The sequence below is a fragment of the Onychostoma macrolepis genome, chromosome 09 (assembly GCF_012432095.1).
Source record: "Onychostoma macrolepis isolate SWU-2019 chromosome 09, ASM1243209v1, whole genome shotgun sequence".
Lineage (NCBI taxonomy): Eukaryota > Metazoa > Chordata > Actinopteri > Cypriniformes > Cyprinidae > Onychostoma > Onychostoma macrolepis.
This window is the reverse complement of record NC_081163.1, coordinates 30,350,105-30,374,251: the sequence shown is the minus strand read 5'-3', so window position 1 is coordinate 30,374,251 and position 24,147 is coordinate 30,350,105. Positions and strand designations below refer to the sequence as shown.

General features: G+C 37.1%; 2 protein-coding genes across 3 annotated transcripts in view; both read right to left on the bottom strand.

Annotated features, from left to right (window-relative positions):
* Positions 1-7,588: 7,588 nt before the first annotated feature.
* Positions 7,589-15,501, bottom strand: lrrc58b (leucine rich repeat containing 58b). Its single transcript, XM_058786894.1, has 4 exons — positions 14,805-15,501; positions 11,062-11,190; positions 10,213-10,490; positions 7,589-8,834 (listed from the first exon to the last, which is right to left on the bottom strand). The coding sequence occupies exons 1-4, from the start codon at positions 15,257-15,259 to the stop codon at positions 8,641-8,643; spliced, it is 1,056 nt and encodes a 351-aa protein (XP_058642877.1). The 5' UTR covers positions 15,260-15,501; the 3' UTR covers positions 7,589-8,640.
* A 1,105-nt stretch (positions 15,502-16,606) lies between these two features.
* fstl1b (follistatin-like 1b) overlaps positions 16,607-24,147 on the bottom strand; it is a 45,777-nt gene continuing 38,236 nt past the window's right edge. For both annotated transcript variants that reach the window (XM_058786896.1, XM_058786895.1), the window contains exons 7-11: positions 22,373-22,491; positions 21,258-21,370; positions 19,576-19,686; positions 19,272-19,360; positions 16,607-18,193 (exon numbers count right to left, since the gene is read on the bottom strand). In XM_058786896.1, coding sequence (XP_058642879.1) covers positions 18,152-18,193; positions 19,272-19,360; positions 19,576-19,686; positions 21,258-21,370; positions 22,373-22,491 — 474 coding nt within the window. In that variant the 3' untranslated portion in view covers positions 16,607-18,151. The remainder of the gene's footprint in view (positions 18,194-19,271; positions 19,361-19,575; positions 19,687-21,257; positions 21,371-22,372; positions 22,492-24,147) is intronic.

Here is a 24,147-nt window from a genome sequence, read left to right as displayed (position 1 = left end):
GGCGTCTTTCATGCATCTCAAGTTGCAAGTAATTGCAGCTATACAGGTACATGCACACACGCTGTGTGCAACTACTAACTCATCCCCAGCCATTGCTTAATTAACTTTACACATACAATATTTTCTTATGTTTTCTGTTTTTAAATCAGCCGCACACATTTTTCAATTGCACAGGACTTGTTTTTTTTTTTTTTCACGGGACGAATTGGTATGAGGAAGATTCTGAATTATTTAATTATAGAGTGAAGGTTTAGTTGATCTTTCCTGAGAAAGATGCAGTATACCTCATGATGTGAAGACTAAACCTCAGACACCCACACAGCTGTCAGCTTGCACATTCCTGTGGTCAGGTAGCTACTACACACACACACACACACACACACACACACACACACACACACACACACACACACAGGTGCATCTCAATAAATTAGAATGTCATGGAAAAGTTCATTTATTTCAGTAATTCAACTCAAATTGTGAAACTTGTGTATTAAATAAATTCAATGCACACAGACTGAAGTAGTTTAAGTCTTTGGTTCTTTTAATTGTGATGATTTTGGCTCACATTTAACAAAAACCCACCAATTCACTATCTCAACAAATTAGAATACTTCATAAGACCAATAAAAATTTTTTTTATTGAATTGTTGACCTTCTGGAAAGTATGTTCATTTACTGTATATGTACTCAATACTTGGTAGGGGCTCCTTTTGCTTTAATTACTGCCTCAATTCGCGTGGCATGGAGGTGATCAGTTTGTGGCACTGCTGAGGTGGTATGGAAGCCCAGGTTTCTTTGACAGTGGCCTTCAGCTCATCTGCATTTTGTGGTCTCTTGTTTCTCATTTTCCTCTTGACTCAGATTCTCTATGGGGTTCAGGTCTGGTGAGTTTGCTGGCCAGTCAAGCACATCAACACCATGGTCATTTAACCAACTTTTGGTGCTTTTGGCAGTGTAGGCAGGTGCCAAATCCTGCTGGAAAATGAAATCAGCATCTTTAAAAAGCTGGTCAGCAGAAGGAAGCATGAAATGCTCCAAAATTTCTTGGTAAACGGGTGCAGTGCCTTTGGTTTTCAAAAAACACAATGGACCAACACCAGCAGATGACATTGCACCCCAAATCATCACAGACTGTGGAAACTTAACACTGGACTTCATGCAACTTGGGCTATGAGCTTCTCCACCCTTCCTCCAGACTCTAGGAACTTGGTTTCCAAATGAAATACAAAACTTGCTCTCATCTGAAAAGAGGACTTTGGACCACTGGGCAACAGTCCAGTTCTTCTCCTTAGCCCAGGTAAGACGCCTCTGACGTTGTCTGCGGTTCAGGAGTGGCTTAACAAGAGGAATACAACAACTGTAGCCAAATTCTTCCTTGACACGTCTGTGTGTGGTGGCTCTTGATGCCTTGACCCCAGCCTCAGTCCATTCCTTGTGAAGTTCACCCAAATTCTTGAATCGATTTTGCTTGACAATCCTCATAAGGCTGCGGTTCTCTCGGTTGGTTGTGCATCTTTTTCTTCCACACTTTTTCCTTCCACTCAACTTTCTGTTAACATGCTTGGATACAGCACTCTGTGAACAGCCAGCTTCTTTGGCAATGAATGTTTGTGGCTTACCCTCGTTGTGAAGGGTGTCAATGATTGTCTTCTGGACAACTGTCAGATCAGCAGTCTTCCCCATGATTGTGTAGCCTAGTGAACCAAACTGAGAGACCATTTTGAAGGCTCAGGAAACCTTTGCAGGTGATTTGAGTTGATTGATTGGCATGTCACCATATTCTAATTTGTTGAGATGAATTGGTGGGTTTTTGTTAAATGTGAGCCAAAATCATCACAATTAAAAGAACCAAATACTTAAACTACTTCAGTCTGTGTGCATTGAATTTATTTAATACACAAGTTTCACAATTCGAGTTGAATTACTGAAATAAATGAACTTTTCCACGACATTCTAATTTATTGAGAGGCACCTGTATACCTGTGTGTATTACGAAGCTCAGTGAATGTTTCATTAATCATGAGGCCTTTTTTTTATACACCTTTGATCTTTATTCAGAACACCTGATACCCTTCATTTACTGCCCTCAGAACTCTGACATAGAATAATCAAATCAATTTTGTAAACAGTACACTGATTACAGTTTAGAGGGACAGTTCAAGAACAAAAGTATAAAAAAGTACCACAAACAGCCATGCATTTAAAATGTGAAACACAGGACAGTGAAATAAAAAATAAAAATAAATAATTAAATCTAAAGTAATACTAAAATAAAATAAAGGGCTAGAGGTGCATTTTTTAAAATCATAGACAGATCCTTTCATCCACAAAATTAGTTGCCCCTTAAGGAAAGAGGAGATGCCCTTTTTAGGTCCGACGGTAAAGTGCCCTTGCGGTCAGGTGCCCCTGGTCTGCGATTTCTGCCGAGGGTAGGGGTGTTCGACATGACGATTTTTGATCGTGGACTATAAAAATGTCTCCACGATCTGGTTTTTTGAAGAAATATCGTAGTATGGTACTTCAGCGCGCATTCTATCAGCTGCAGTTCTGGCGCCGCCGTCTCTATGTACTGTACAACGCCACATACATTCACATCAGTGTTAACTCAGCGGTAGAGTTACTCTCACGGGACACTGCACTTATTGGCAGTCACAAAAGTACATTATTTGCATCTGCTTCAAAGACTTGATGATGAGCGCCTTTTCTGAGCACATACACCCAAAGCGCGTGCTCTAAAAAGCCCGTCAAACAACGCCTGATTACTGAACTAAGTTATGTTTTGTGCTAATACGTCAAAACACACAGTGTTTATGTATAGACTCAGCTGGTTATGTCTAAAATGAAAGTAAACAGCTGAGAGAAAGGCATGCGTGCCTGTATATTAGATGCGTGCAGGTCTTAAAGGGACAGTACTAAACATGCTGCCGACTGTAATTAAAGTGATAGTTCACCCTAAAATTTAATTTCTGTCATTATTTACTCTCACATGTTGTCCCAAACCTGTATTAATTTCTTTCTTGTGCTGAACACAAAAGAAGATATTTTGAAGAATGTGGGTAACCAAACAGTTGCTGGTCCACATTGACTTTAACAGTAGGGAAAAAAATACTATGGAAGTCACTGTAGACCAGCAACTGTTGTACACATTCTTCAAAATAGCATTTAATTTCAGCAGAAGAAACTCGTTCAGGTTTAAAACAACTTTTGAGTGAGTAAATGAAGGTATAAAAATAAAACACTAGCCTATTTTAATTTTGGGGTGAATCATTCCTTTAATGTTAATAAAACACCAAACACAAAGAGAAAAATCACTCACTACTCTTGACTGAAAAACTTTAATACAGTTGCTTTAATAGGAATCAATCTATATAGTGTTTTATTTTTATATTTGTTCATTCAATTTCTTGAATGCTCCTGCTAAATACACCTATTGTAGACTACCTGAAAATAAAACACTGTTTATTTTATTTGTATATTATGTGTATTTGTAATGTGTATCTTTGCTCTCATTTTTTAATAACAAAGATAAAATAATGACCACGATTTTTATCTTCACCCACTTTGGCCTAAATATCCGCCATACTTTTTTATATTTTGTTACCTTAAAAGGCTTTGTCTTTATAGTAGGGAAATTAGTTTGGCTGTAATGCTCAAACAACTTGCAAAATAGAAAATCCAACATGACAAAGAATTGTGATACTATTGTGAATCGTGATATTTCTAAAAAAAAATTGATATTTTTGCCAAATTGCCCACCCCTAGCCGAGGGGGACCAAACGCATACCAAATGTGCATGCTATGAGAAAGCGACATCTCAGAACTTACAACGTTATTTATTGAGGTGCAGTGAAGTGAGGAGAGACATTTTCAATGTGCTGTCAGTAGGGTGCCATGGGGCTTTGAGCTCCTAACAAGTGTTTAAAAAGTGGTCAAACAAACTGCAGGACAAATAACACATCTGTCCCTCAAAACCCATCAAGGATTAGACAATCCTCACAGAGAGTGAAAGCAGGACCAAATAAAGTGAAAAAAGAGTGGCATCAATTTGTGTTACCAGGTCTTTCTCCTTCAAAGAAAGAGTGTCCTGTATAGAATAAAACTTTGAATTTGGAAGTTTAAAAGAAAGTCCCTCTGTATTCAGTAGCAGTGATGAGATGGCTTTCATATGCAAATGCTGGAACTCAGTCCTGTATGTTCACTGGCCAAACGCTGAATCTCTCCCTGACCGTCTGAACTGACAAGTGTCTGGCTAATGGATTCTGAGGGGAATCAATCTTGCCAACTAAAACACATTTAAATTTCAATGATACCTTGAATGCAACATTTTTTTTTTTTGCACAGAAGTTAGAAGTTATAGAAGCATCAGGTAATCACGCTGAATATGTTCAAAACTTCATACATTTACAAAATGTTATCCAGAAGCATCGGGACCACATTATCACTAATGAAAAGTATTCATTAAGAGACTGGAGGATGATACATAACATGCAGAAGGAGAAATAGATGTCTTGGCAATGGATTATGAATTAAGTCTCATGACTTATTAATGCATGGCCACATTTTATTAAAATAATCCCTTTTCAGTTACATTGTGGCTATGTTGTACTAATTTGCTCCCTTGCTTTATAGTTTAATTAAACCATGCTCACTATTTAACTAAAATTAGGGTACAAATTAATAGGGCTTTTCACACCCTGGGTTACTGTGTTTCTAAACCCAGTTTTTAACCCTGGCTAAAGGTATGGTTCACACTTGTAATTTAGAAGTGGGGTTAACACCACTACTTAACCGGGGTTATGAAACCCTGGAGCAGAGTTAACACTGCTTTTGTGGTGCTAACCCCACATTGCTGTGCCAAACTTGTACAGTGTGAAACAATGCAATGTTAAGGCTAAATGCATTGCAGAAACATTTAATTCTGCATTTAAGTGGAAAAAATATCAAATGGTGATGGAAAAAAATGTGAAGTGGAAAGAATAGTAGCCTTTCGTTCTTACATGTACAGTCCGAAAAATGCATTTTGGAAAAGACGCTAATATATAATGTGAGAATGTGCAACTCTAGAGCCTTTGTAAACATGTTGTGGGTTTAGCAATATACAGTGTGAAACTTCAGCTTATGAATACCCAGGATTGACTGTTAACTGGGTATAAGTATAAGCAGTGTGAAATGTGAGGCAAGATTTTGGTTACTACTGTACACTTTGTTCTCTGATGGATGTAAGTAGTCCAATCCTCTGAACACCTCTGATCTTGAGGGCAGGATCAGGCTCCAACTGAGCCTTGATGTCAAGAAATTTTACCTTCTTGGCCTCCTTCATCTCCAAAAGCTCCAACCACAGGTCATGCTTCTGCACCACCATTGTGGCTATTGCCAGGCCAAGGGCTTGTGCTGTGACTTTGGTCACGAGGGAGAGTTGCACAGCTCTCTGAGGTCCTTCAACACTGTGGCCAAGTGTACCTGTCAAGGCATGAAGGCCAGAAGCGCCCTGCCTAGATAAGCATAAGCTCACACCATTATTGATGATGCAAAATAAGCAGATCTCATCAGAAAACAAGGCCAGTATACGGGGAGAAGATATGGTTCAGGTGGGGGACTCACTCAATCCCAAAGTCCACGGGTGCCTGGGAAAGCAAAGGGGCCAGTTCCACTGGACAGTGGAATCCCAGTCAAGGACCCCCAGGGGACCTCATGAAGCTGGAAGTAGGGTGACGCCTGCATGGTGGGTGGGTCAGAAGTTGGGGGAGCCCTAGATCATAACCAAAAATTGTTTCTAAAAATAGACTTACCTACACCCTATACTTCACATTATATTCACAAGTTTGCCTGCCCATCCAGTCCTGATGGTTAATGGTAAACAAACTTGGCTTGCTGTCCTTAACGGAGGCTCAGACCCGAGGATCAGCTTGAGCTCTGAGTTCACCCTCCCCACTGCAGTAATACATAGAGGGAGACTAACAGAAATGGAGGAGGAGATGGGGAGGTGGAGGCATGCCGGTATCCTGACATTTTATCCTACCTGTCAGATTGTCCTACCAGGGCTTACTGCGCATGCGCACATCAATATTGCGTCTTTTTTCTCATGCTGAACAACAATATTTAATGTATCTGCATTACTGTATGGGTAGGTTTAGGGTTGGGGAAGGTGTAGACATTAATAAAACACAATCTAATAGGTAAAATCTTTTTTTTTTTTATTGTTTCCAGTAGCTGTATCCCTTCTAGCCACAACTGCGAATATAACACATTACTGTATTTGCATTACTGTAAGGGTAGGTTTAGGGTTGTGGTGAGTGTAGACATGTAAATCATAATTTGACAGGTAGCATTTTTCGTTGTCGAATTCTACTATCTAATGGGAGGTAGCAAAATCTGACAGGGTAGCACAAATTGACAGAACACCGGAATAATTGACGCTGGGATGGTGCAACTAGTGCTGCTTATATAGGCTCCTAATGATGATTGACAGGACTGAACGATTAGGCTCCTCCTGAACCTATGTTTGGAACTTCATCTTGTCACATTCAACAAGGTATCACCATGGTGTTTTGAACATGAATGCAACACAAAATCTCCCTTTATTCTATAGTTTCAGCTTATAAATATTTATTTTTGTATGTTTGTGTGCTGCCAGAGACATACAGTGATACATCCAGAGACATAATCATAAACAAAATGAGCATTAATGTGGTCTTAATGGTCCTAAAGTCTATGAGCCCAATGAAAAGTTTAGCTGGCTATTACTACAAGCAGAGGCGTCATGCCCATTCAAAGTGAGGGAGCACGTGCCCCCTCAGATTTTTGAGCCAAGTGGATTTTGAATGCAGCTTCCAAAAGACCAAAAATAGCCGATTAATATTTTTTTTTATATTTGATACAATCACACCAGCGTGATTAGAACGTTCAGTGCATCATATCATCAGCTGCTAAATTCAATTCTGCGTTCGCTGGCTGGCGCTGAGCCAGAGACAGACGCGTTTGTACAGCACTGCGCATTATAACCAATCACATCCGATGCCGTTTAGCTTATGAATGCAATGACCAATCAGAGGTGTTCAGATGAGTCATCGCTAAAATGCCAGTGTATTCTTCACTCGCTCGCTGACTGAATACCTCTTTCTGGCGAATTCTGGTCAGAAACAACAAAGTGCAAATGTGTGTACGAATCTGTAAGATATTAATTTCATAGTGTAAACAGCTTCAGTGATTTTAATGGCATGACACCCATACACAGACAGGTTTTTATGCATAGTTAATAGATTACATTAGGTTACTTTGACCATCGCCCACTATCAACATAATCTATGACGGTGAGAATCAAGATATTTCATGATGTAGTTATTGCGTTTGGGAATGTTTCGAATAAAAAAAAAGTGCTGTTGTGGCTGCTGTGTGTCACATGACAACCCCCAACTCGTGCCCCCTCACAAATAATGAGTGCATGATGCCCCTGACTACAAGTGTCCCTAGAAATTAAATTTTACTTAGATTTGAATACAAGAGTACTGTTGAAATGTTTTGAAAGCTCTGGCATGCAATATTCATTTAAAAAAACTGACCTACACACAAATTATTATAATAATTTTTTATTATTATAGTAAGAAGTGCAAATACATGTTTAAAAACCATTAGAGGAGTGAATGTTATTCAAATCTGCCTTCATCACCTTCAATAAAATACATTCTATCTTTTCACTGATATATAGAAAATATCATAAAAGATTATTTAGTATAAAAGCCTTAGATATAAATTTTCAAACGCTGAAATAATGATTGCATTAGTTATTTGCATAGCCAATATTGGTTAAGCTTAAGAGTGTAAGACACAAGTGAAGAAACTAAAGAAATTGAGTTTATAAAACAGGAAGTTTTTGAAGAGCAATGTTCAGTTTTAAAAGAAATGTCAGAAACACATCACAAATTTGTCCATTGGCACTGTAACAATATCATATATTTTATATTAATGCAGACTGAAGAATTAGCCTTCAAAACAAAGTCACTGGTGACCTTCGTCACCGTTTATCTCAAGATTTAAGATGCTGCCCTGGTTTTTGATTGCAACCGCAGAGTGTTAATAAATTCAATACTAACACAAAAGCTTAAACAATCTATTTTTCAGACACAAGCGCATGCTTTTGAAGATGTAGCACTGTTTTACAGTGCTGCAGGCCACGCAGTTACAAACATGAAGAGAACTTTATTCTAAATCTCTCACAAACCAAAAAAGCGAGTTTTCTCGAAGTTTATTTCACAGTAAATCCTTGTGCATAATGTGAAAAAATTAAGTTAGTGTTCTCCCGTGACAAACAAAGCAACCTATTGCCAAGCAAAAGATGCATGTACATTCTAACATATTACAAAAGTGCAAGAGCTAAACAGATTGATGACCAAGGCAACTTAGTTAATATAACTAACAACTATTCTGAACCGCCAGTGTTTTTGATTTTGCCTCTGCAAAGCAAGGCCTTTGTAAGAGAAACTATCTGCAGATGTCTGTCTCAGAATGCCACTTGCTCAATCACTTGGCAATAAGATTTGGCTTCAGCTGAGAGGTTTTCAAGCCAGCTGGCTGTAAAGTTCAAAGTTCCTGCCGATAACACTGTAAGTGAGAAAGGAGACGTGTGCGGGGTGAGTGAGGTTATCCCAGCAGCACTCTTTGAAGGCGATCGGCAGGCACGCTGTTGTCATCGTCTGAGTCAGCGTCGCTCTGAGGGTTGGAGCTGCAGGGAGAGGTGCATTCTGGGGAGCACAGGTAGTGCATCAAGGGAAGACGATACTTCCCACAGAAATCCACAAACTTGATGTGACGAACGCATGAGTCGAAGTAAACGCCTGGGAATGAGGTGGTAAGATATGCCGTGGTTAGAAAACTGTTTACATTGACTAAAAGCCTATTCACACCAAGGATGATAAATCTATAGTTTTAAAAATTGTTCTATTTTTAAAAGAATAGCAGAGTTCACACCACAGCTACACTATATTACTCACCATCATGTCATTTCAAACCCATTAGACTTTTGTTCATCTTGAAACAGAAATTACAATATTTTTATGTATATTTATGCATATGCATTGATCAATGGTTAAATGTGAATAAAAGCCACAATTAAATATGTTTATCATATAAAGCAACTGTGTTTCTTCAGAAGACCTGGCTCCGCTCAATTCATGTGGATTGATTTTACAATCTCTTTATGAACTTTTTAAAGCTTGAAAATGTTGGTTGCATGCACTTTCAAAGGAGGGACAAAATATATGACATTATATATAATATTAAAAAAAATAATAATTCGCATTTGGAAGATTTTACAGGTTTCAAACCACATGAAGGTGAGCAAATGTCAGAATTTAAATTTTTGGGTGAATTGTCCCTTTAAATGTGACCCTGGACCACAAAACCAGTCTTAAGTCGCCGGGGTATATTTGTAGCAATAGCCAAAAATACATTGTATGGGTCAAAATTATCCATTTTTCTTTTATGCCAAAAATCATTAGGTTATTAAGTAAAGATCATGTTCCATGAAGATATTTTGTAAATTTCTTAACATAAATGTATCAAAACTTAATTTTTGATTAATAATATGCATTGCTAAGAGCTTCATTTGGACAAATTTAAAGGCGATTTTCTCAATATTTAGATTTTTTTGCACCCTCTGATTCCAGATTTTCAAATAGTTGTATCTCAGCCAAATATTGTCCGATCCTAACAAACCATACATAAATGGAAAGCTTATTTATTCAGCTTTCAGATGATGTATAAATCTCAATTTCGAAAAATTTACACTTAAGACTGGTTTTGTCATCCAGGTCACAAATGAGAGCACATTATTCTGTATGATTATTCTATATATGATAAACATTCAAAACTGTCAAATATTATTTTTATATTATATATCATTACAAGCAGAAGCTGTAATTCCTGCTTAGCAGGTTTGTTGTGTCAACGTTACCTAACCACATCTTATAGCTCTATATTACTGCCATTATAGACATAACTTTGATTCATCTCTGGCTGATAACAAAACATGTTCTGATTTGAACACTTAAACAAGCACTTTCTGTAAAGCTGGAACAATATGTATTGTGAAAAGCACTATAACAATAAACTTGAATATATTGAAATAAATATATAAATGACTTTGATTTCAACCTCTCTGGATACTCTTTGCTTATATTTATTAAAACTTTTATATCATGTTTCTCCTCCCACCTGCACACTTGGGGTTGGGGCACTTGCTGGCCATGTCTAGGTAGTTGACAAGATGGCTCGGGAGGTCTTTATGTGAGTATGGGAGGTTCTTGCTTTTGACGGTTCGGCCAGCCAGCTCCAGCAGCGACGGGGGGTCGTAAGTCATGTCCTTGACGAAGCGTACGACCAAAGGATTGCCTCTGAGACTGAGCTCCTGAAGGTGCACCAGGCTCAGGATCTCTCTCGGAAGATACGTCAGCAGGTTATTATGCAAACTAAGAGAGCGCAGGGAATGGAGCCTGGGAGGGTGGAAAGAACAGCAGGACAGGCCAAAAACATTTTTAATATTTCTTTCATTATTAATACTACTAGTACAATTACTACTAGTAAGTATTGGAATATATATGTAAATTACATATTCATAATAGAATAATACTTTTTAGATACCTAAGAAGAATCAATATGAGCTGCCTGCATTATTATTTTAGTATCATTAATAAACTATAATAGTTTTTGTTAATATTTTAAATGGTATTTTATATTTTCTGTTTCCATTTTAGTAATTGTGGTTTGTTTTCATCATTTTTATTACTTTTTTTATTTTAAGCATGTACTTCAAAATAAACGAAATTGAGAATGGTTGCCTTGGCAAGTAGCTGAAATAAAACTGTAATGAAATAAAAAGTTGAAGTTTTCTTTCTTTCAAGTAATGAATTTTGTATGGTTTTAGCTTCAGTTAACAACAATAACCCTGATGATCTGTTAAATGCTTATCATCAAAATAATTACAATATTTTCCAAACCATGCAGCCATAAAGGACAAATAGGCACACCTTGTTAGCAAGCATTTGCGTGACATCTCAGTCTTACCTGTAGAGTTGAGGTGGGACGCTCTGGATGCGATTATCACACAGAACTAGGTAACTGAGGCAGGGTAAATTAGCTAGTTCAGCAGGGATGGAGGAGATCTGGTTACCGCCCAGATACAACAGCTCTAAGCTAGAGAGGGAAAGAAGGGTTGTCACAAAATGTTATAAACCAAACAAAGTCAAAATAGTGACAAAATCACAGTTGTACTGTATACTGAAACAAAATTTGAATAATTTTACTTATTTGGACCTCCCTGGAAGTTTGCCAACGTCCCCTAGTGGGCCCTGACCTTCTAATAAGAACCACTGCATTAAAGCACATTAAAAATCAATAGTAATTCTGCTCTATGGTTACAGCCACTGATAAAGGATAAGTGGAGGTTTCTTATCCAGGTAGGAAGCCTTCCAGTGAGGAAATGCAGACATGCAAAAAAGATCACCACTAACATGCAAAGGCTATGAGGAAATTGTTCAACCTTCAGCTGTTCAATAAAAAAATCTATGTTTCATGATAACGAAGATATCTTCTGCAAACATCCCTTTTGTTGTATCACAAACACTTCTGTCCTAGACAACACACATCCAGTACTTTATGGGATGACTAGATTAAGTACGTCGTTTTGTATCTTTGTCTTTTCTACCTCAAATCAAAGTTTGTAACAATCTTTTTTTTAAACTCCCATGGAAATGAAAGGAATTCTTCCTTTACTAAAGAACGAGGCACTGAGAGCAAAGGAGCGAGTGAGAGATCTTCTAGCGTTTTACCCTACTGGCCACTTTGTCCATTTGTTGTCCTCCCTGAAGAGAGGCATTCATTTTTGCTTCAATACCTCATTCCCTTCTCCAGCCCATCTCGGCTCAGTCTCTATAATTACCACAGCAGGCAGAGATGGCAGAGGGAAAAGAGGCCCAGATCTCTTGAAAAGGACCAACTCTGCGTAATGTGGGCCAACAGGGCACATCTCTTTATGATGGGATGGCTCGCAGCCAAGTCGGCCTCAGCAGACTCACGGTTCCAGCACGGCTCTACTGAGGCCACATGGCAAACTGATCCTGTGGCTCTGAGAGCTGAGAGCTTCCTATTCACTCTCACTGTCAGTGCAGTGAACAGAGCGAGCCAAAGCCCAAATCAGACACTTTTCTATGTTTAGCTGAAAAGAAGCACTTCACTGTCATGGCATTACAACTGGATTTCAATATAAGCAGATGATACTTGCATCATAAGTTATAGAAAGAAATCTCTTATGATCCCAAAGGCTGCATTTATTTGATCAAAAATACAGTAAAAATAGTCATATTTTAAAATTGCAATTAGAATTTCAAATATCTGTTTTATCATTTAAAATACTTTAAAATGTAATTTATTCCTGTGATGCAAAGCTAAATTTTCAGCATCATTACTCCAGTCTTCAGAGTCACAAGACCCTTCAGATCCTCCAGCTGCAGACTACATGTAGACTGTATGACGTTTGTCTGCTGTTTCCCATATCAGTCATTGCCACAATCAGTTAATAACAAACCGTAATCATCAACCACTGGGCTGGTAGATCATGAGTCACGCTCTGGGAGCTCCATTTCCTTGACCTTGCGAAATGTGTTTATTAATATGCACGTGACTAATAAATAAGACGATACTGATAAGGGTCATAATGAACTTGCCAGCATAAGGAAGCAGGTATTTAATAAACAAAGGTTAGCAAAGAAATGCATTTCCAGTAAATAATTCCAAGTCTTGAACCAACATTACAAAAAGTTTTATTTAAGCGAAGAAGAAAACAAGTATATGAAAACTGAAAACAAGACAAACCTATAAGATTTCCTAATTGGCTAATTTATTTATTTTTTTACTCTATTCACAGCCTGAATAAAAAAAATAAAACTACAAATTTGACTTATATGTTGATGCATATGTCATATAAAACTGATATAGCTGATACAAGCTACACTTATAACAGCTATATCCCCTGGGTCCTAATGCAGATTCGTTTTATGTGAGGATCCCTACTGTTCAGGACACGGTTCAATTGGCACTGAGACAGAACTACTGAGAACGAGCTCGGGGACACTTTAAAGAAGCTAACATATGAAGAAAACAAGGGAAGGTAATCGTCAACATGACCTCTGTTTTTTACACATTGCACTTTGTTCAGAGCACAAGGTATAGAGAGGGAAAAGGGCAGGCTTGTCTTTTGGATCATACACTTCTGACGTTGCATCAGCCGGAACACAATGATTTACTTTGCAACAGAAGTACAGCATGTTACATTCCCAGCTATTTACTGTGTCATGCCATTGTGTCAGGCCTATTTCACAATCCTCTTGTACTTCTGTGGTTTAGCATAAAAAGCATACGTATTAGTACGGGACATCCAGAATAGAAGATTAGAGTCCCTAATAAATTAAAGATGAAAAATGAGTCCTTTTTCTGGTTTAATATGAGAGTATGACCTATAAATGATCAGTGACCAATCGCAGGTCATATTATTTCAAAAGATTTAGTTGGGTAACTTCATATCCGGCTTCACGGTACCTCTCAAAATCCCTGCTGTTGTGACATCAGTACACAGTCAGAACACACATTTGCTCCTCATCTTTCATCAAATAACTAATAATCACCATTTTCAACACTGAAACATCCATTTAATCAGTCAACCTACACATCAGAGAGACCATAATTGTTTTACAGTATCTTTTGAACTCTTTAACTTTAGATATGCTCAGGTCAAACTCAGACACTTAAATTATAAGCAATTATAGACCCAGATAATTATATCTTGATTATGTACACAAGACAATAAAGAGTTCAAGTAATTTTATCAGTGAGGGAGTTGCTACATAAATGCTAACACATTAGGTATATTTACATTCAGGTAACAAAACTTCACAAATATGCAGCGCCACCGTGATAATAGTCACTTTTGCCTTGATGACATATCTAAAAAGAATGCTCATATGTCAGAAGAGCTTTTATAGCAAATATTTAGTAATATTTACCATTTATGTGAACATTTGCATCATGGCAGATTATTTTTTAATCTGATTTTTTTTTAAAAAATCGGATTCATTTCAAATGTTTGCATGATATTTTTTTTTCTGTTTATCATACTACACCACCTCTTCCAATCCACTCTAAATTTCATTTGAATAGAGCTAAATTGGATTTGATTTTCAGTCAGATTTAGCCATCAATCTAACATTATTTGGTTGCGTGTAAATGTAGCTATTGTTAAATATAACAGCTACCACAACAAGGATGTGAGTTTATGTGTGTGTCAAATCAAATATCCATTGTAGTCACTATAGCAATTTACATTTTTCACTTACTAATATTGACTGTTTTTCCCCACCTAAAATGATGTCACTTCCTGGAGCATGACGTCATTATGTGACTAGGAAGTTGGCACGTAGGTACATTACAAAAACTAACATCTGCTCAAGGTGGTGAAATTATTTGAAATTAATATTATGACATAATTTATACATTTATAAAACACTTAGTTTGCTATTTTGTTCAACAAATTAGGACATATAAGATTAATGACACTGAACTACTTAACGGGAATGACATAGAAAGTTAGGCTATTTAATCATTAGACTTTAATTACACCGAGCAAACCTGACAATAGCAAAGTGTAGTACGGCAGTCCTCCAAATAAATAGTAGCGGCCTCGTGAGATCCCTATCTAGGCTGTGCAGTGTTTTGAGAAAGTCAAGGTGCGTGCAGATGTTGTTTAAACGCATTACCTGGTGAGACTCTCAATCTCTGCTGGGATGCTCTTCAGTCGGTTTCCTCCCAGAGACAGTGACTGTAGTCGCAGCAGCTGCAGACACTGGCTCGGCATCTCCTCAAACCTGTTCCCACTGAAATTCAACACTTCCAGCTGCAGGGAGCCAAAGTGCTTGGGCAGAGAAAACTCATTTAAACGATTGTTCTTGGCTATGAGGGCTTTGAGTTTGGTCAGTCGGATAATGTCTTCGCAGATGACCGACAGCGTGTTGTTACTGATGTCGAGAAACTCCAGGTTAGAGAATAAAGTGATGGACTCGGGTAAAACCGTCATTCGGTTGTAACACAGGTACAGCTGCTTCGTGTCTTTCCGTCGTTTCTCGCTCACCGTGTCCAAACTGTTATTGTTCAGATTCAAACGGGACAGATCTAAAACACTCTCGCTGCTGCTGGCTCCTTCAAACCCCTCCATTTTAATAGCCTATAACGGAGAAAAGACCCTTTTCTTCTGGTTCAAGCTGTTTCCCAACACTTCGTCCGAGTTTACTTCCAACGCCAAGCGTCCCGATCTTCCATGTGTAACCTAAATAACTCGGCCTAATGGCAGCATTCACACATTACAGTCATTATCAAAGACGATCTGTCTGTCTATCAAGCGTTCACTATTTAACATTCATGTTTCTGGCCTCAACTGGAGTTTGGCTCCGCCCGACTGTATTAACCCTTTACTAGAAGGATCGAGTTGCCTAACATGCTGTATAGCTACTACAAATAACTCGAACAAACTTTCCTTTCTTCTCTTCCAGAACGATTTATCCAGTCTCTTCTCTTCAAAAATCCACGAAATCAATCAAAAACATTTATTTTCTTTAGCTTTTAGGGTCCCTTTGCTGGTTATGCAAGCACAGCTTAGATTTCATTATGCAAGAAGTCAGTGAGTTTCTTTTCGTAACCCATCCAATTTTCTGTTTTATCTATATAGGGTCAGTTCGAGGCGGCAGAGTTTTCATAACTTTGACTGCTTATTTTTTAACAGGTAGATTTAATACTACAAGGGAGTACATTAATTGTCAAACATGTTTTGTAACTGGTTTCCCTAAGAAACCAGTGTTTGCTGTTGCTAAATTTATTAAAATGGTAACTGAAATAAAGATATAAAATGTAAATATGATATAAAAACTAGCTGGGAACTAGTAGCCTGCTAAAGTGACTGAAACTAGAACTAAAGTAAATAAATAAACTTTAATTAAAGCTGAAAAGAAAGGTTAATTCAAAATATTAATAAATAGTCTATAAATAATACTAAAATAAACCTAGTAACTGTATGTTTAATGGCACACGGCCTGTTTAATCTCACTAAAAACTAAAATTGAAACCTATACAATAATTGAAGTGATGCAAAATTACAATCAGCAGTGATTTAATGGCATTTTATTGACCACTGAATCTAATTACTGGTGTAAAACTTTAAATATCTAAAAACGGACTAGAAATGATAAATTGGAATTAAATAAATGGATTAACACAAAGACATTAAAACATTATGAAAACGTATTAACAATGCTTTTCCGTGCAATAATATGTCTTTCATGTAACAAATTCTTACAGCCACTTGTGAATTGAGGGAAATATGTAACAGTTGTGCAGGATAGAATTTCTTTCCAGGAACATAAAAATGAAAAATCCACACAATAGATCATAATACAATTTTGTGAGGCTTAAGATAGCAAACGGTCGTACCTTTTATTTTTTATTATTAGCACAAATGACATTTCAAATAATAATCAGAGAAGTAAATATGAATAAAACAGAACAAGAGTTTTTACAATAAAATGTTTTAATTCTGCCCCATTGAATAAGACAATCATACAGACATATAAAAGGCAATTGCTAGTTGTCTACCATAATACTGGAAAATTCATGTGCACTATATTAGGTGGTTTATACCTACAGAAGAAGAAGCCACTTCATCCATGGCACACTGTTTGTGTATATAAGGCACTCATTACCACAAAGGATCTGTACTGTTAGTGGAATTCAGTGGAAATTAAACGATCACACACACACACTCACACACACACACAAATGCATTTTGCACACATACACTCAAATTCTCTAGAGTGGGTAAGAATGCAACTACACTACAGAGGCAATAGCGAATCTAATCCTTATTCTGACAGTTATTTTAGGTAAAAGGTATAAAGTAGTTGCTGGGTCCAGAGTAGTGGTACACCTGGAGGTTTTCGTACAACAATTTAAACATCCTAAACATCAGGCTTTGGTTTCAGATCACTCCATCTGTACTCAGTCCCAACTGCTTTATTTCTTATAAATCTGGCTTGTTAGTTCATTTTTGGTGGGACTGAGCACAGCGTGAGAGTTTCAGCATGAACTGCCTCTAGCAACTAATATACATACAAGCTCAAGCATAGCCAATGCATCTGTGCAGCAGTTTTCTACTAATGGAGGTGATCTACTCTAATCAAAGTCGCTAATGGCAGGAAAAGCATGTTTGTCAAGTAATAATAACACGCTGGGTTTGTATTCCCATAATGATATTAAATTCAAAGGTATTTCCTGCTCTCTCCACTGAGCCACGCTGTCTCTGCTTCTAGTGTTGTATATCCTACTGAGTGTTATCTACCATCTAAAGCAACAGAGCAAAGCAGCAAACAGAGAGATACTAACATTAGCACCTTTACGAAAGGTCTCAAGACTATGACTGCCTTCAAGATGAGAGTGAAAGAGAGAGCGGCCACGATAAGCTTCATTTAGTTTGCATTTACAGTATATCCATCAAGCTCCTACTAGCATGAGTATCTACCATCTGACTGAAGGATATCTCTTGTTCCGAAGCTCTAAAGTCACAGTTTGATGGATGAACCCGTGTTGTTTTGCTCTCTCAGCATCACTCTCGAACCCTTTCCTATTCTTTTTTCTTCTTCTATTGCCATTGTCTCAATCAAAAAAAAAAAAAGACATGTTTCCACATATAACTGTAGATAGACAAACAAATAAATGGTATAAAGAATAATACATAAAATCAAACAATAGTGAATAAAACAAGGGCCCCCATTAAAAAGTGCCGAGGCCTGTTTGGAGTGACACAATCAAACAATTTACAGCACTCAAAGACACACAAATGAACAAACAAAGCTAATGAAATACGTAGAAAAGTAAACCGTAACATAAAACACATTAACCAGAGAATAGATGCGGTATGGATAGCAATAAAAGTAATAACCTATCTATAGAAAATGGTGTGATTCTTCCAATAACAGTACATAATCTCAGGAATCCTGATTGTGATCAGTAGGAGAGGAATTCGTCCACGTCATCTCCCTCCTCGTCTCTCGGTCCTGTTTTAGACCTCCTTTGTGCTGGCCTTCATCTTCTCCACAGTCTCCTAAAGGAGGAAAAACTTTATAAATCTGCCTCAGGCAATCAAACTGACTGCATCAGCTTATATTTCACTCTGAAAATCAAAAAGCAGTTTGTAAAATGACATGCAACAGCCCATGAGGAAGGTCACCACCTGCAGTTTACAGCCTCTAAAAAGTTGAGTCAGTTGAAATGACAAACCAAGTCCTGCCTCAGGCTCAGGGAAACCAGGCTCTGCCTGGACTTGAACTAGCTAGTTCTGGATTTTTGTGTCAATGATATCTACACATCAAAATATCCACCACTTACGATACAAGTGACATGATTTTGTGGTTAATGTTACTTCACTTTACTTATTTTAAGAGCGTAAGTGTGACAGAGTAAAATTCTCCTTAAATCAGCAAGCTCCAGTTTTACTGAGGGATTCAGTGTCTGTGTGCCTGCATCACATTATGTGAAGTGATAAACACTAAGTAAAAACACATTTTCTAAATGCCGTCGATCTTGTAAGGCATAACCGTAATGCCTATAATGGAATCCCATAAGTGACTAGTTGCGAAGATTAAACAGGCAGCACCACACAGACAACCTTAGCTTACTTGATGTTTAAAATATTGGCTTACTTAAAATATTGGGTAAGTTGTTTTAATTTGATTAAATTACACTTCTGTTCAAAAGTTTTAAATATGAAAAGAACAGAATTTATTTGAAACGGAACTCTTTTGGAACATTACAATGTCTTTGGATCAATTTAATTGATCACTGCTCAATAGAAGTATGTAGAAGTTCATCAAAGTTGTCCTCCTAAGACAAGAATGCATTTTGGTTTTAGGTTTTAGGACAACTTTGATGAAAGGTTTTGATCCACTTCAAATGTTGACTAGTGTATATTAATTGTATAGTAAATATTAATTTCTTAGTTTTTTTTTTGGTAGTGTATGTTTTATTCATTTTATTCCAGTGCTGAATGAAATATTAATGTATTTATTTATTTATTTATGGCATTTTTTAGCCTTTATTAGACAAGACTTTCAGGGATAGATAGGAAGCAATTTGGCATTTAATTTATAATAAATTGCTGTGAATGAAGTCAGTCAGCTGACCTGATGCTTGTTGAGTTCAGCCACACGGCGGGTCCATTCCTCCTCAGTCATCTCCTGATCCCCATCAGTGTCGATAACAGGGGTCTTCTCTGTGGAGAGAGTCAGTCTCATTATCAGTTTATTATAAAATGGAATCGGTACTGCTCATGCAGTGGTGACAAGTCATATGTCTATGGCCTGTATTATTGATGCTTCCTGAAATATAATTAGGTCCCAGTCTTCTTTCGCCTTGAGTAGAGTGCAAACTGGCACAGCTTACCCCACTCTCTCCTTTTCTATTATGAATTTGGTGATTTAAACTCACCATCACAAGTCATGGCAGTGCAGACCCAGTTTCCACATGCGCAGACGCAGCGGTTGCACTCCACCTGCGTCTCAGCTCCATCCTCATAGGTCTCATCTTCCAGAGCACACTCTGTAATAACACAAAACATCTTACCACAATGATTTTCAAAATGAGGCTCCAAAAAACTCAATCTTCATTACCAACACTATATTACACTGAATCAGCAAAAGCTGTCTGAACATCACCATTTGAAAGGCTTGCATTGCATGGCTGTGTCTGCAACCAAATAACTGTATGTCTGTGTCCCAGATTCCCAAATACAAAACAGGAAATTACTGTGGAATGACTATGCTGCTGCAACCATCCAGGAGAAAGTAGGGTAAATGAATATGACTGAAGAGTGCGGTTCTCAACCATCATGGCAAGTCAAATCAAAAGCAGAAGCCAGGACATCTGCTTTTGATTCTGATCTGATATGACACAGCAGTGCTGCTGTGAATACTATAGTTTACTGTCAACTGAATTTATAAATGTGACGTCTTAAGTCGCTGAGGTATATTTGTAGCAATAGCCAAAAATATATTGTATGGGTCAAAATGATCAATTTTTCTTTTATGACAAAAATCATTAGGATATTAAGTAAAGATCATGTTCCATGAAGATATTTTGTAAATTTCTTAACGTAAATATATAAAAACTTAATTTTTGATTAATAATATGCATTGCTAAGAATTTCATTTGCACTTTAATGGTGATTTTCTCAACATTTAGATTTTTTTGCACTCTCAGATTCCAGATTTTCAAATAGTTTTATCTCGGCCAAATATTGTTCTATCCTAACAAACCATACATCAATGGAAAACTTATTTATTCTGCTTTCAGATTATGTATAAATCTCAATTTCAAAAATTGACACTTAAGACTGGTTTTGTGGTCCAGGGTCACAAATGTCATATATCTTTCTTCTGATCTTTATATTCTTCTCTAGAATGTCCTTTTTATATCCTGTGACACACAGAGGTTATGTTCTGAGCAGTGTTAGTTTAGTATTGTTTATATATCATATTCTGAATTAGTTTTAGTAGTTTTATGTTTTTGTCATTTCTATACGTTGTTGTTTTTTGTATCTCTATTTAACTTTAATTTATATAATTTTATATTGTAGTTTTAATCATTTTAGTCTTTCAACTTTAACTTTTTTAGTTTCATCTAATATTTATATTTCAGCTTACATATGTAAAAGCTGCTTCATATGAGGCCAGAGAAGGCAGCTCCTCCCACTGAACTTTCACCTAGTTCTGCATGTGGAGCCTGAGGAACATTCTGTGGAAGAGCGGAAAACCCCACGTTCGCTCCCTCTCTGTCTCACAGAACTACAATTCTGGGAAAACTCTGGAATGTAACTTTGAATATAAGAAGAATCTTCAATAAGGAAGCAAAACGTCCAACTCTGAAAGAATTAAAATTGCTCCTTGACAGTAAAAAAAGCACCATGGCTTTGTTTACACTGCTAATAAATCTTGACTGTCCACGTTGTCATTATGCAAGCGATGGAATCGTTTGTTCACATATGTGGCTTGAATTTCAGCTGTCATGTGTTTTTGTGCTGCTCAGAGTTTCTGACTTTTGCCTGCTGGCTCAACAAAGACTTTGTAAACTTCATGCTGGTGCAGACAGATGCAAGACAGACGGAGACTTACTCTTCTCAGGAGGGTTGAAGCCTGGTTTCAGGCAGTTGAGGAACTCATCAAAGCTCAGTTTCCAGTCTGCGTTCTCATCTGAGAGCTCGACAAGAGCGTCCACACAAAGGCTCCTGTGAGACACATGTATGGATCATTTATACATTCCTTTCAGAACAACACATTTTATTCAGATGTGATCACAAGGGTCAAAAATACAAGACTTGTTTGTGTTTTCAATACACTATCTAGCTAACCGGATGTGCAGTAGTGCACAGTTGTGCAGTGAAATGTTTGCTTGGCTTTATCAGTGTTTGTAGATGGAGATTTGTTTCCCCCTCTGGCTCATCCTGACAGACGGATGGACACAAACTCACATAACCTCTACTGTGAGAGAAACAGGAAGAAGTCCAGTGTAAGAGATGATTATGTTGGCTATGGTGTAGGCTAGTGGTTAAAATGATTGTTCACTCAAAAATGTACATTCATTCCTCATTTAGAAAATATTATATTTTCAACTATATCATAGCTTCTCTTTTGCATTTCAACGAACAGTTGCGTTAAAATATTGAAGATTTGGTTATTCTTGGAAACCATATGTCACAACAGACTGCATTCTTAAGTTTTGCATTCATAAGTTTGGGGTTTTGTTCACTAAAGCTGCATTGATTTGATCAAAAACAGTGCAATAGTAAAAAGTTTTTCTAAAACAGTAATATTGTGAAATATTACAATTAAAAAGAAAATCTATTTTAATATAGTTTAAAGTGTAATTTATTCCTTTGATGCAAAGCTACATTTTCAGCATCATTACTCTAGTCTTCAGAAATCATTCTAATATGCTGTTTTGCTGCTCAGGAAACATTTATTATTATTATCAATGTTGAAAACAGTTGTGCTGCTTACTATTTTGTGGAAATGGTGATAGATTTAAAAAAAATAATTTTTTTAAAATTTTTGGGAATTATTTGATGAAGAGAAAGTTCAAAATGAACAACGCTTATTTCAAATACAATATTTGAAACAGTGTTAAAGTCTTTTTTAAATTAAATTCTTACTGACCCCATCTTTTTGAACGGTAGTGTGCATATGAGCACTAGTTCTGTGTGATTATGTGACCGTGTGTGTGTTTTAACCTGAGCAGGCGGTTGTTCTCCTCTTCAGCGTAAGAGTTCATCTGAACGGCTGTTTCATTGTGCTGAATGAACTTGAGCAGCTCTGCAGAATCCAGCTGAGAGTCTCCATTGTCGTAATTCTATAAGAGACAAAAAATCATTTTTGCACACTTCAGTTTCAGTGGGGTTATCATCTGTATGAGACTGAAATGAGACTGAAATGGGATTGTGAGACGTGGCAGGCCGGACTCTGAGCGCTGAGGTCATCTACTCTCTGTGCGGTTTGCTCTGATAACTGATGTGATAACTGATCATTTCCGCTCTTTTTGTCCATACAATTAAAGTTGTTAGGGTCCAAATCAACATGTGACCCCACTGACTTCCACTGTATGGAGAAAAATATTTTCTTTTGTGTTTGCTCTGATAACTGATGTGTCTGACCATTTCAGCTTTCTACTGAATCATCTGCAAATGTGTGTATGGCAGCAGGTCTAGATGAGAGGAAGAAGCCAGATTGTGTGCTACAATAAACGGACCCTTTTCACATTTCCGGGGCTCTCAGAAGAAAAAGTCATCATATTTGGGGAAACTTTTATAGTGGGAAATGGAAACTACAACAAATAATATTGTGTTCGTTTTTGCTCCAATAGCAAAAGAAAAAAATCAATGGCAGTGTTTCTATGACTTTACAAAAGAGGAAAAACATCGAGAGATTGATAGACACCTGACACCTAAAACAGCCATTGAAAATTCTTCAGTTTATAGAGACACATAGACCAGTGATCAACTTACACATCATGCTGTCAGTTTAATCTTATCTCAGCAGTTTGTCAGGAGAAGGTACTCTGCCTGACATGTTCACCAATAAACAAGACGTAAAGGACATGTTTATGATTGTCAAACTTCCACCAATTGGAGGAATACTTCACTTAAAAACGATAATTCTGGCATCATTTATTCACCCTTATGTTGTTACAAACCTGAAAAAGACTGTTTCTTCTGTGGAAGACAAAAGATGATATTTTGTGTAACGTTTCCGCTCTTTTTGTCCATACAATTGAAGTTGTTAGGGTCCAAATCAACATGTGACCCCACTGACTTCCACTGTATGGAGAAAAATATTGTCTTTTGTGTTCCATTTGTGGAAAGTCATACAGGATTGGAATGAGTGAGAAAATAATAACAGAAATTCACTTCTGGGTGAACTATGCCTAATTCTTTTCAGTGTTGGGACGGTTACATTAGAAATGTAATAGGTTACAGATTACAAGTTATTTAAAATGTAATAAGTAGTGTAACTATTTCAATGACTTTATTCAAGTAATGTAACTGATTACTATTCTAAATTTCTAACGAAGGTTTTCAACTGTTAATCATTTTGAAACATTTAAACCAGGCAGTACTCAACACTGACTACTGTCAGGCTTTCAAAATCCTTCATCACTTGAATTAAGATTATAATAAATTCATTTTAAAGCGCAACCACCACAAAATTAGACTTTAGCACCTATTTTTACATTGAGATTGATCTGAGGTTAAGATTTAAAATCATAAAATATAGTTTAATAGTCATGATACTGTTTTTGAAATCAAATCAGTATACAGCTTTCCTGTAGCAAGAGCTGATAATATGTAAAAACTGTAACTTGAATGTAAGTCGCTTTGGAAAAAAGCGTCTGCTAAATGCATAAATGTAAATCTTTGCATTGCTATGACAGGAAACACTGGCATCTATCAATGCCTTGAAAAAAAGCTAATCTTAAAAAAATACAAGCATATGCATAAACCCAAACAAG